Here is a 14,207-nt window from a genome sequence, read left to right as displayed (position 1 = left end):
AGAGCCTATAACTCCAGAACTTACAAAGCTAAAATGCTAAATGCTAAAATTAAGATGTCAGAGATGCAATCAAGAAGCAAAAAAACCAATAAAACACCCAGACCAGACAGAATTCCAGCAGAAATATATAAAGAAATCCAAACCCCTTTAGAACAATTATAATATTGGACTTATATAATGAAACAATAAACCAGGCAAAACTTCCCAACTCATGGACAGAGGCATATATTGCACTTATTCCAAAAGAGAATTCAGATGCTCAACAGATTAAAAATTATAGACCAATTTCATTATTAAATGCTGATTATAAGATATTCGCTACAATAATCACAAAGAGAGTTTAAAAAATCTTAAATGTATATATACATTCAGATCAAAATTGATTTGTACCAAAAAGACATTTAACAAACAATATAAGAATGATAATGGACATATTAGAATATTATGAAGTACACCAGATAAAGAAATGGCATTGATATTTATGGATGCGCAAAAAGCATTTGATAATTTGAATTGAAAAATTTTCCCTAAACAATTAAGTATGATGAATTTTGGAGAAAATTTTATAGGGGTGATCAAAGCAATATATACTACCCAAATGACAAAGATAATATTGAAGGGTGAATTGACTGAAAAATTTAATATATTTAAAGGAGTAAGACAGGGTGCCCATTATCACCACTATTGTATATCTTAGCAACACAGTTACTATTAACAAAAATTAGGCAAAATCAGGAAATTAAAGGACTGAGAATCAAAAAAGAAGAATATAAAGCACAAGCCTTTGCAGATGACATGGTGTTTATCACAGAAAAAATACTCTCAAAACAGGAACTATATTACTACGATAGAGAAATATGGTACAGTTGCTGGATTGAAGAAAAAAAAAGATAAAACAAAGATATTAACTAAAATCACTAAAAACAGAAACAGGAGTTTGAGGGAAAATTGGATAGACGACAAATAAGATTAAATATCTTGGGGTTTGGTCAATAGCAAAATGTCTATAAAAAGAGATAATTATGTTAAATTATTAATACAAATACAAAAAGATTTAGAAAATTGGGGGAAACTACAACTGTCATTGTTAGGAAGAATTGCCACAATAAAAATGAATATTATGCCCAAATTATTATTCCTTTTTCAAGCAATTCCAATAAAATTAGAAAAAAAAATTTTTTTTGAAGAACTAAATAAGACAACGACAAAATTTATTTGGCATGGGAAAAAGGCGCAAATAAAATTGAAACTTTTGCAAGATAGTAGAAACAAGGGAGGTCTTGTACTCCCAGATTGGGAGCTCTATTACCAGGCCGCAGTCGTAACATGGATTAAGGATTGGATAAATCTAAAAAATAAATGAGTATTAACAACAGAGGGGCACGATTTGCAGATTGGTTGGGATGTGTTTATATGGGAAGGGGAAAAATACATTCCATTCATACTTCCAGAGGCACAAAGTCAGAGACACTCTATTATCTGTATGGGAGAGAATCAAGAGAAACCATTACATGAAGATCCCAATTTGGTTATCCGCCATAGAAGCAATGGTGTATCCCAATGTCCTTGACTTAAATGAAATAGTGAGATATAAAGAATTATTGGATGAACAGGGAAAATTGAAAACTAATCAAGAACTTATCAAGTTTACTTTAAAAAAACTAAAGGAACAAGGGATAAAAATAGACTGGTGGCCCTATTTACACATTCAAACAAGATATAAGAAAGATACAGAAGAATTTGGAATAAATAAAGATCAGGCAGGAATTAGAAAAAATATTGCAAGGGTCAGATGAAAAAATGATTACCAAAATATATAATTATCTCCTAAGACACCAAATGGAATAGGAAGTGGTAATGATAATTTGGGCGAAAAATTTTGGTTACAGCATTAATTTGGAAGAATGGGAAAAATTATGGGAAATAAACTATAAACTAACTCTATCAGCAGCATAGAAGAGAATTTATACAAAATGTTTTACCTTTGGCATTTATTCCCAGCAAGATTGGCTAAAATGTTCTCTAATAGATTAGCAAATTGTTGGAAATGTAATTATAAACAGGGAATCTATATGTGGTGAACATGCCCTCAAGCTAAAAATTATTGGTTTAAAATTAGAAATGACTGGAGGAAATTACAAAACAGAAAACTGAACTGGGAGCAGGGTATATTAAGATATAAAATAAGTAAGAAACTCCAATATATTATATTACATATAATAACTGCACACGAATAACCTTTGCCCAGAATTGGAAAAGTGGCAGCATTCCCTCCGATATTATGATAACAAAAATGGTTTTAGAGTGTGCAGAAATGGATAGGCTTTCAATGGAAATGAAGGAGAGAGAAGAGACAGAGTACTATGAAATTTGGAATTTATGGTATAATTAGCTGCAAGGTAGACACAAAATAGAGATATAAAATAAAAGGTTATGGTGTGATGAAATAATTTTGTATGAATAGGCTATGTATACTTATGTATAAATATGTAAATAACTACATAAATATATGAAAATATGACATAAATAAAATGTAAAATAATATTTAATAATATTCTATATACTTAAGAATATGTCAAAGTGGGTGAACACTACTACGAATATGATGCAATGAATGGAAATGTGTTTTTAAATTGTTTTTTAATTGTAGAATTTGTTTAATAAAGTTTTTTAAATATTTTTAAAAAATTCACTGGACTTAATTCATAAAGAATCTCAAAAGGGTTTTAATCTAGTCCAATCTCTCTTTTTTAAAAAAATAATTTTTATTAAACAATTTTTCTTATATACAACATCATTTCCATTCATTACAATGCTTTCGTGATGGTGTACATACTTTCACAAAAATCTTAATTATATATACGGTATACATACTTTTACAAAAATCTTAACTATATATACGGTATATATACTTTTACATAAATCTTAACTTTCTATACACTTGTCTATGTTGCTTAATCTATCTTTGTCTACTATATCTTTTACCTTATTATTTTATTGTCTTCTTCTCTATTCAACTCTATATCTATTATTTAGCCAATCATACAGTACCTTCCACATCAAATAATAATTTGTTTCCTCTCTTTCCTTTATCTCCATAGACAACTTATCCATCTCGGCACACTCTAGCATTTTTCTTATCACGTTTTCCTCTGGTGGCATACTATCATTTTTCCAATTCTGTGCATAAGTTATTCTTGCTGCCATTAATTAATGTAACATTAAATACTCTGTTTTCTTATCATATTTTCCCATTATTATACCTAATAGAAAATTCTCCGGTTTTAATTCAAATTGCTGTTTATTTATTTCTGCTATCCAGTTTTTGTCCTTATCCAATATTTTCTTGCTTCAGGGCACGTCCACCATGCATACTAATATGTTCCTTATTTTTGTTTGCATTTCCAACATTTGGATGATCTGTTTGGGAATATTTTTGCTAATCTAGCAGGTGGTAAGTGCCACCTTTAGAACATTTTGTACAATTTTTCTCTATATGATTGCGACATCGTCAATTTATAATTCTTTTCCCTCATTTTTTCCCCATTTTTCCAATTCTATTGTGTAGCCAAAATTTTTCACCCAAACAATCATCATTTCTTTAACCCTCTCCTCTTCCATTTTATAATCCAACAAATAATTATGTAATTTTTTAATCAATTTCTCCTCTGGACCTTGTAGAATCTTATCTAACTGCTCGTTTAATGTGTCCTTATATCTTAGTATCTTATCAAGATTTAACACATTTGGGTATATTGATGCTTCCATAGTTGATAACCAGATCGGAATTTTGTCATAAAGATTTGTTTTAATCTTTTGCCAAATTAATAGCAATGCATTTCTCATTTGATGTCTTTGGAAATAGCTATGCGTCTTGTTTTTCCCATTGCATAAAAATGTGTGCTATCCTAATTGTAAGTTGTGTCCTTCAATTGTCAATATTCTTTTATTTTTCAACATTATCCAATCTTTGATCCATGCAAGGCAGGGGTGGGCAAACGTTTTGGCTCAGGGGCCACATTGACTTTTAAAATTTGACAGACGGGCCGGGCCAGCACAAGATTTTTTGGGAACCGCCCCCCCCTTTCACCCCCTTCTTCTCCTCCTTCCCCTCCCCTCGGAGGCCCCCTGAGTCAGGAGTTGCTACCGCCGGTGCAGCTCCGCGCGGCTCCAGTCCCACGTTGCCTCGGGAAGGGAAAGGCAAAAAGGAAGAGCGGCGCTTTGCAACGGCAGCAGCGGCACCAGAGGCTCAGGCTCAGCGGCTCCTGGTTTTGCCTTTCCCTTCCCAAGGCAACACGGGACTGGAGCCATGCAGAGCTGCGCCAGCGGTAGCAACTCCTGACAGCCCCAGCTGGACACCTGAGCGGAGCCCAGGCGAAACTGCCTGTTGCTGCTGTGGGCGCTGCTGTGGGCGTCTGGCTGCCCAAGTAAAGAACCGCACCAGCTCAGGGCAACTGTGAGGAGCAAGAGGGGAAGCCAAGGTGCTCATTTCATAGCAGTCAACTTCGCTCTCTTTTGCTCCAGTTAGGTGCTCCCGGCATGCACAAGGAGCATGAAGGGAGGCAAACACCGCATGGATGCATTTTAAAAGTCAGAGAACTTTGCCCAAGACTTTTCGTGTATTCAGGGGCTACACCTCTCCCAACAATGAGTTGGTGGTGATCTAACAAAACGTCTTCCAGCTCTTAAAGATTGACTTTAAGAGCGCCCCCATGGAAGAAGCCAAGAACAAGAACAAAAGTAGAGGCGGCGGGGGCAACAAGGGCATGTGATGGGTCCCTCCATGGTCCCCTCCCAGGTGACAGCCAGGGCTTTGGCACCTACTTTTTTCCTGAGAGGTGCAGTGTCTGCTTCCCTTCATACTCCTTGTTGAGGGACACACATGCCCCGTCACCCCTGCCGCCACTATGTTTGCTCGGCTTCTTCCATGGGGGCACTCTTAAAGTCGATCTTTAAGTGGTCCCAGAACATCCACCCACCTGCCCGGCACCCGCCCTCCCAGAGCACGCTTTCTTCCTTCTCCTGGAGAATGTGCCTCTTCCAGCCTGGCCTGGCCCGGCCAGTCAGCAGGTGAACACATGTCCTGGGGCTTGTCACGAGATGCCTGCAGCATGCTCTGTTCTATGTGTCAGGCCTAGCAAGTCCGAGCAGCCGGCGCATAGAACAGGGTGGTGCTGGACCATTGGAGAAGCGGAGCAAAGCCGGAGATTAGTAGCTGCCTCTTTCGGCGCAGAAAGCTTCCCCCAACCAGCTGGCTGGTCTCCTTCTCTGCCTGTTTGTTCTGTATCACTGAGGAGGAGGAGACCAGCCAAGAAGCGCGCTGCCAGGCGGGGGCCACGTGGCGCAGGGCAACACGCCACCGCCCAGCCCTGGCGAGACAAAGCAGTGGACATTCCCCGGGTGGCGACCTCGGCCCCACCACCAGGGAAGCGGCTGCCCAGCTCCGTGTTGTGTGTGTGATTTTTTGGCGCGCGGCGCAGGTCTCTTTTGGCTGGCCCCGATTTTTTTTTCAGAGATGGGCCGTATTAAAATGACCAATGGGCCGGATGTGGCCCGCGGGCCATAGTTTGCCCACCCCTGATGTAAGGGCTGCTGCTATGTAATGTAGTTCCCAATCTGACAGAGCAAAACCCCCTCTCTTTCGGCTACCCTGTAACAATTTTAACTTTATTCACATTTTTTTTCCCCAGCCAAATAAACTTTGATATTAATTTGTTTAAATCTTCAAAACATTCCTTTCCTAACCCTAACCCTAACTTTAATGGTGTCACTTGGAACAGAAATGGAATTTTTGGCAATATGTTCATTTTTATTGTAGCAATTCGTCCTATAAGTGAGAATTGTAAATTCTTCCTATTATCCAAATCCATCTTAATTTTCATTAACAATTTTGTATAATTATCTTCTTTAATAGATATACTTTTCGTTGTAAGTCAAATTCCTAAATATTTAACTTTTTTAACAATTTGCATTTCCAATTTTTCTTCCAGTTCTTTGTTCTGTTTCTTAGTAAGATTTTTTGTTACAATCTTTGTCTTCTTTTTATTTATTTTAAGACCTGCCACTTTTCCAAATTCTTCTATTTTCTGAATTAATTTGGGTCCCAATTCTAACACTTCCTCAAGAACAATTACCAAATTGTCTGCAAAAGCTTGGACTTTATATTCCTCTTTTTTAATTTTGAAACCTTTTATTTCTTGTTCCCCTGTAATGTGTCCAAGTAACACTTCTAAAGTCAGGATAAACAACAATGCTGATAGCGGACATCCTTGCCTTACTCCCTTCAATATTTGAAATTGTTCAGTTAACTCTCCATTTATTATTACTTTTGCCATTTGTGTGGAATATATTGTTTGTACCATTCTTATGAATTCCTCCCCAAAATTCATAATTTCTAATTGTTTTGTAATAAACTGCCAATTCAAATTATTGAAAGCCTTTTGCGCATTTAGAAACATCAATGCTAATTGCCTTCCAGAATGTATTTCATAATATTCCAGTATATTTATAATCACGCTGAAATTATTTTTCATCTGTCTCTTTGGCAGAAATCCATTTTGATCTGGATGTATCAACTTAACATCTTTTTTTGCCTTTCCGCCATTATGGATGGAAATATTTTATAATCAGTATTCAATAAAGAAATAGGCCTATAATTTTCTTCCCGCCTCTGCCATTTTCATCATCGTTATTTTTCATTTAACATTGTTCTTTTTATCTCTTCAATTTTGCTTAATTTTTTCTTATCCAAATATACTTTAACATTCTTTTCTGTTATATTTTTCTGACTGTATAAATTCCTAAAAAAATCTTGAATATTTTTTTTCTCTTCTGTTCTATGACATATATTCCCTTTGTCATCTTGCAATTGGTGTATTATTCTCTTCTCCTTTTCTTTTCTTAATTTATTTGCTTGCCATCTCCCCGGCTTATTCGCATGCTCCCTGACTTATTCACATGCTTTTGTCCTTTTAACTTTTTGTGCCATTTCTTCCTGTACTATCAAATTCAGTCTATGTGTTATAAGTTCCATTTCCTTTTTAACTTTGCCTTTTTGCTTAAAAGGCAAAAAGTTTCATTATATAGAAATTCAAGTTTATTTTTATCCAACATTTATCTTTACATGACACCGATGTTGGCAGCCATTTTTTTAAAAATTTCTAAGAATGCCTATGAGGATTATATAGGATTTAGAAAGAGTTATTAAAAGAATTAAAAGAATTTTTTGACTTGCTTGTAGAAAGCATGTGACATATTAAAATGTGAAAAACGTGTATTGACTATCAGAATTACAGCCTCTGATAATTCTGTGCAAATTTCAGATATAAAGCAAAAACTCCACCAGTAATTGCATTTATACCTTTAGGTGACTCTAATTACTGGCATTTTGAGGTAAAGTAAGTTTTATGCTGGTTATTCTTTACAATAAACATTCACTAACATTACATTTGATCACCAATTTCCATAGATGATATACAATCAGCATTTTTGAATCAAAGTCCAAATCAAAGTCCAAATCAAAGTCCAAATCAAAGTCCAAATCAAAGTCCAAATCATTTTGTTTTGCATATATTGCACTTGTACAGAAGAAGGATAAAAAAATGAGTAAACATTATGATTAGCTGCAGGACCATTGACTTTTTGTTATATTGCTATATATAGATATGACCTTCCAAACTAGTTTTGGTTCTGAGCTATTTATTGACAATAATTAGTATCAGCACTTACTTGTTTGTAGCTGTTTTTCTCTTGCTTTCAAATCATTGTTTACTTGAGCAAAATGATTACTAAAGGCAACAAGATCTGCTTCCAAAAACACTGGACACTGCTGGTTCTCTTTTAGTGCTTTGCCTTGTACCTTCAGTTTTTCTATCCGAGGTTGAATGCTTGAAAAGCGGACCATTTCATCCTGCCAAAAAGTGGTTTTTAAAAGGAATGTCAGTATATAATAATGGTGAAATAAATTGTGTTTATGAACTGCTATTTAAGCTGCCATTTCAATCATAAATCTGTATGACTTTTATTTAATAGGAATACCATACTCAATTATTGTTTTATACCTGTATACTTACTTATATTACTTATATTAACTTCTAATACTAATCAGTTGCAAAACTGCATATATGCTTGTATATTGGGCTTCAAAATCCATACAATTCTTTCATTAGATAACTGAAGTGTTCCTCTATAATTGGAATGCTATTCTTACATGAATTATCAGAATTCATGAATGATAGGTAATGGACTGGATATATACCCACGTTAATGTATGTATGTATTATTTATAACAGAATAACAGAGTTGGAAGGAACCTTGGATGTCTTCTAATCAAACCTCCTGCTCAGGTAGGAAACCCTATACCATTTTAGACAAATGATTCTTCAATCTCTTCTGAATAACTTCCAGTGTTGGAGCACCCGCAACTTCAGGAGGCAAGTTGTTCTACTAATTAATCGTTCTCACCATCAGGAAATTTCTCCTAAGTTCTAGTTCTATATATCTATATAATGTACTATTCCGTGAAATGGAAATAACAGATTGAATGCTGAAGTGTAACTCAATAAACAGCAAGTTTATGTTTAGTAAAACTAGTGGATATTCTTAGGCATCAGTATTATACAGTGCATACATTACATATGCAATTAAATTCAATGTAAATTCAGAAACGTAGTAAGAATAAATTGGTTTTTTTAATCAATCAATCAAATAAATGAATGAATAAATAAATGTTTTAAGGGTTTTTTTTAAATAGTTTTTTAGTTTTGTATGCTGACAGTCCACTAGAGTTGGATGACAAATTAATGTAAATGATGTATAAAAGTAAATAAGTAAACGATGGGGGATTGGAATAAAAAAAAGAAATAGAGGACCCTGAAATCATAGGTTTCCTTTCTGCTCAAATCGTACTTGTTTACTTTTTTTTTCAACCAGATGCTCTTTGACTGCATAAGCATCAGAGAGAACTGAACATTGTTAGTAAGTTGCTTGAGTTGCCTGATGCTGCTAGTTTTGTTGGATCTTTCATTATCAGGTACATTTTGCCAGATTTAACCAATCTTCAATTTCATCTCCTTGCAGTGTGTTGCTAAACTGCTTGACAATGATTAAGAACAGACCAGTCAGATATTTCAACCATGAAGTTCATCTTCACCTGGTGCTGACCAATTCTTGATTTTTTTGTTCTTTTTTCCACAATTTCTGCTGTTATAAGTTATTTAATTTCAACCATTTTATTGTTAACTACCTCCTTTATTGAAGCTGCATTTTTGTTGTATTTTTTGTTGTTCCAGTTTTGCCCAGAACTGCATTGTGTTTTCTTTGTCAAATTTTGACTTGTGCACTGCATTCTCTCCACTGATGGATTGGTACAAATGTTTTTGTTTTGACTGAGATTGGAGATTCTGCCAGTAGTGTGCAATTTGGGCTTTGTATCTTCTTGGCTATAGCTATTATTTGTTGCTTCATTGTTTCCAGTACTTCTTCTTGTATCTAGATGATTTTTCTTAGTCTTACTCTTTAGCTTCTTTTCTTTCATCTGTTCTAACTTGCATCTGATCTGAGCAGGTGGATCTTATTTTCCAGTTTGATCTTCCATTTTGTAGTGCAATGTTTGTTTATTGATTTTGTATCCACAATATTTAGTTATAACTGCAGCTGTGCTGTACATTAGTTTATTGCATGAGGTAGTGCTTATATTTGAAATTACAGCTTTGGCATCTTTTCATACTTGAGCTAGCTGTTTCTTTGGAACCAGCTTCAATGCAGAAAATATTATTTTGTTGTGTAGGAAGTTAGCCTCTCCTAGCAAAATGAAATACTTTAGGATATATTTAAAAAGGCAGAATATTTCCCCTAAAAGAGAAGTAGAAACTCAGAAGCAGAAACTCACCTCAGAGGCAGCTCACCCCAACCTTTGTTAATGGGTGGGCCATTAAGGCCTGGGCCAGAGTATTCTACATAACAAAGGCCTCTACCCATCTCACCACCTGGTCTGGAAAGATTGCATCAACCAGAACTCAGGTGAAGCCATGTGGTCCAGACAAAGCCTACAAAGTTACCTAAGACCCCCACCCCTGGGAGTCTGACAGCCAATGGGATACATTTCTTACACAGGAACAGGAAACACTAAGGTGGGGCCCAATAGAGGATATATAACTAAGGGTCTCTCAGCATCTTGGCCCTTATTTTCCTTCACCCAACATCTTGAAGCATGTGATCATCCTTTTCACTTTGGAGCTCCAAGGCATGTGGTCCTGTCCACCATTAAACCATCTTTCCAAACAGCCTCCATGTTTCCAGTGTCTTTTTCCCCACTTGGAACTGAACAGAAAGATATTTCTTCCAACAATTTGGCACCCAGCAGATGGGACTCCAAGCTAACTTAATCAAAGGACCAGGACCAGGTAAGATTCCCTTGCCAGCAAGCAGACCCATTAAGTCTGTGGGTGAGTTTTCCTGGACCTTGACCATTTGGAAAAAAGGTTTTAAAGGGGTTTTGAGTATTGAGCTCAAAGGCTGCTTGGAAGGAAGGTGGGTACCTCTAAATTCTAAATTTAAAGCATGGGAAATGTGTGTATGCCTGTGTGTGTGTGAGTGACAGGGCCCTTCTCCAAAACACAACTGGATCTTGCTTCATCTATGCATTTCCTATCCTCAGAAAGACCAAGAGTCTGGACAGCATGGAGGTTTTGCCAGAGCATAGGACCTTTTGTTAGGAAAGGAGGAAGGGTGTGTGTGCGTCTGTGCATGGCTTCACCCTTGGACAGCAGCTGGATCTCATTTCCCTGTTTGGCCTCTAGCTGCACTCCGACTTGTTGCTAGCTCCACAGCCGTGACTGACAGGACAGGAAAAGCAAGGGTGGGAGCAATCAGAATGTGGGACCTTCTGTATATAAGAGGGAAAAGCCAAGCGGATTATGATTGAAGAGAGGGAAGAAAATTTTTGTTTTTTTTGGTCCAGTGTATCCCAAAAGCAAACCCCAGGATTTTAAGTAATTGTGAAGTTAGGTAGTTAGGAAGTTGTGAAGTAATAGGAGTGCCAGTATTTGCCTGCAGAAGGGCAGAAAGTCCTCCTGGATTTGAGCTCTCCCAAATCTAAGAACCTGAGCTGGAATAGGAGTGCCAGTACTTGTTTGCAGGGGGCAGAAAGTTCACCTGGACTGTCTTTTTGGGGGATAATAAGTCCTCACAGACTGTATTTTCCCCAGTCTGAAAACCATGGCCTGAGAGTTCCCTCTGACGAAAGTGCACATACTTTGTAAAGGAAACCAAAGTCTCCCCCAGACACCCTTTTATCTGCAAACTGATAGCCGACTGACCCAACTAAGCCAAAGTGTGAAACCCCACATCTGAAGGGGAAACATGGGAAGTGGTAGTTCGAGGGTCCTGAATGGAACCACCTTGGGAGTTATTGGAGGCTTGGGATGAATGGTAGGTGCCAATCTTAGCTGGTATGGAAAAAAGAAAAAGAAAAAAGAAAGAAAATCTAAAAGGATATGTAAAAAAGGGGGGCTTTGCTGAGGGATGACACAGGAAGACCAGTTTGGCTAAATCAAGGTACTTAAAAGAAAAAGGCAATATAAAACAGGATTACGTGGGGGTTTGTTTGTTTGTCTGTCTGTCTCTTTCTCTGTCTTCTATGTAACCATGTAGTTTGTTCCTTAAGATTTGTGCCCTCCCCAATTTAACTGAGATTTATTGTGGAAATGATCAGTATGTGTGTAAACCTCAGAATTTTGTTTTCCTCTCTTTGTCCTTGTTTTGTGTGCGTGTGTGTGTGTGTGTGTGTGTCTTTGTGTCCTTGAGGTAATTGCAACTGTTAAGTGTCACTGATCCCTTCAGATGTGAATTTTAAATTGTTAGAAGAGTTGGAAACACTGAAAGGAAAAGAAAATGTTTTCGCCTAGTTTGGTCTGGCCAACTAGACTGGATGAAGAACAGAGTTCAATTTCCTATCCTCTCTGCGCTTTTAAGAAAAACCCAAGTTTATTAGCAAATGTTCTAAGTTCATTTACAAGGAAAGTTTCATCTTTGCATTTACTGTGTGTTTAAATGATTTTACCTGATCTTTTTCCTGAAGCACGTGAATCCAGATTTTCCTTTCTCATCTGTTGTGTCTCCATTTTTGTTGAAATTGATTTATCTGTTTAGTAACTGCAATACTGAAGTGCTTTCCCTCCTCAAACCCTGCTTGCAAGCTATCTATCCCCCCTCCCATCTCTAATTCTTTTACAATGCCTTTCCTGGTAGAATTACCAGCAAAGGGGGGAGGGGACCCTTGTTCTTTGTCTTTCAGCCCTGCCCCATGTGGAAACAAGATGCTGCCCCCTAGAGACATTCCATCCATTGGAGCCAGTAATTGGGTTTGGATCCAGCCTCCACTGAAAGTCATTACAGAGTGGGGCAGACCTTTCCAAGCCTGACTGACCACCCATACCACCAGGCCAAGCCTATGCCACCCAGAGACATGAAGGAAAGGACCCTGAGATGGACCAGTAAAAGACTAAAAAATCTTTTCAATCCCCAGAAGACAGTTAGAAAGATTATGGGGGGAGGATGGAAATTCATTGTAATGTGAAATTCACTGTAATGTTTTCTTTCTTGTAAAATTTATATTGTAATCAGTTTAATGTACTCATGTAAGGATTGTATTTGAGAATGGTTGCCACAGCAAGTTCTGAATACCTTGGACTGGTCTGGTGGGAGGGATTTGTCCAACATGCTTGTATTGTCTGTATTGTACAAGTAGCTGCATACACAAACACACAAAGAGACACACCATTCAGAATTAGACAGAGTGTGGATAGCTTCTATTTTTTACTTTTCAACAGTAAAGAAACCAGTAGTCGAAGAGGTAACACTAGAAACTAGTACTTGGTAGAATAGCTGTGGAAGACTTGAAAAACACATTCTATACATACAAAATTCAGAATTGTGCAAGCCATGGAATTCCCTGTGATATTCTGTGGAAGCAAAAGTTGAAGTTTAAAGAAGTGGAATAGGAAAAGTACTGATGACTTTGAACTTTGATGTTGAATGAGACATCTAAGAATATTGAGAACAATAAAACAAACTGGTGGATCATTGAACAATTCAAACGAAATTTCAAGGCAAAGGCTCAAAACATCCTCCTTTAGACATATTATACAAAGATCCAGTTCTTTAAAAAAAGCTCTAATGCTGGGAAACATAGAAGAAAAGTGAAGATGACCAACAGCAAGGTGAATTCGCCGATTTATAATCACCAAAGCATTGGGAAACTTTAAAAAAACAGGTCAGAGTGATTGACATATAAAAAAACTATCCTGATATAGTACCTAGGAGTTGAAAATGACTTAGAAAACCAAACTATCTTGGTTCCTAATTGTATATTGTTACTGCTTTTTTTAAAAAAAGTTTAATATTTTTACAAAGTGTTCTTAAATTTTATTTTTGCAATAAAAGATGAAAATCATCTTCATTATCATAACCATTATCATCAAAGCATTGCAGATATATGAACTAATATGATGAGTGACCTTGGGAGCTATGTGAGGCTGGTCAAGTGTTATAATCACTGTACTTTATCATTGTTTACTTACTATTAAATATTAATAAACCCTTGCTGTCCAATCTAACCCAATCAGAACCAGCCCCATTAAAACTGAGCAACCAATTTCTCCCACTAGTTGAAAATAGTCAGACCCACAACCTCCCCTTCAAAGAAAACATGCAAACAACTTAGAAAAGAGACATCATACAATATCCCTAAAAATGTCACATCAATAAACTCACCTGGGATAAACAAAAAAGCACCCAGACTGCACCCCTTAAAAAGGAAAGAGAGTGTTAGTGATAGTAGATTCTATTCTCAAAGGAAAAGAACCAGCCATCTGCAGACCAAACATACAATCAAGGGAGATATGTTGTCTCCCTGGAGCAAAAATCAAGGATATGGCTGAGAATCTAACCAAAATAATTAGGCCCACAGATTTCTACTGGCCCACAGTAGAATAATTAGGCCCACAGATTTCCGTTTCTACTACTATATGTAGGGACAAATGACACAAAAAAAGGATTGAAAATGATATTATGAGCAGCTAGGCAAGAAAGTTAAGGAGTTAGGTGCAGAAGTAGTTTTTTCATCTGTACTGCCAACAAAAGGTCAACGTCCAGTAGGTGAACTACTGGCTAAAGGGTTGGTGTCACCAAAATCCTGTTTTTGGTAG

At 36.8% G+C, this 14,207-nt stretch overlaps 1 protein-coding gene across 7 annotated transcripts in view; it reads right to left on the bottom strand.

The window, feature by feature from the left end:
- Positions 1–14,207, bottom strand: part of DMD (dystrophin) — a 1,342,375-nt gene that overhangs the window by 969,615 nt on the left and 358,553 nt on the right. For all 7 annotated transcript variants that reach the window (XM_087938163.1, XM_087938162.1, XM_087938165.1 and 4 more), the window contains exon 20: positions 7,729–7,909. In XM_087938163.1, coding sequence (XP_087794289.1) covers positions 7,729–7,909 — 181 coding nt within the window. The remainder of the gene's footprint in view (positions 1–7,728; positions 7,910–14,207) is intronic.

This window comes from Pseudonaja textilis, chromosome 8 (genome assembly GCF_049901715.1).
Source record: "Pseudonaja textilis isolate UNSWEBS1 chromosome 8, rPseTex1.2, whole genome shotgun sequence".
In the NCBI taxonomy this organism is placed as follows: domain Eukaryota; kingdom Metazoa; phylum Chordata; class Lepidosauria; order Squamata; family Elapidae; genus Pseudonaja; species Pseudonaja textilis.
The sequence above is the reverse complement of the archived record's forward strand: the minus strand, read 5'-3'. Positions and strand labels throughout refer to the sequence as shown.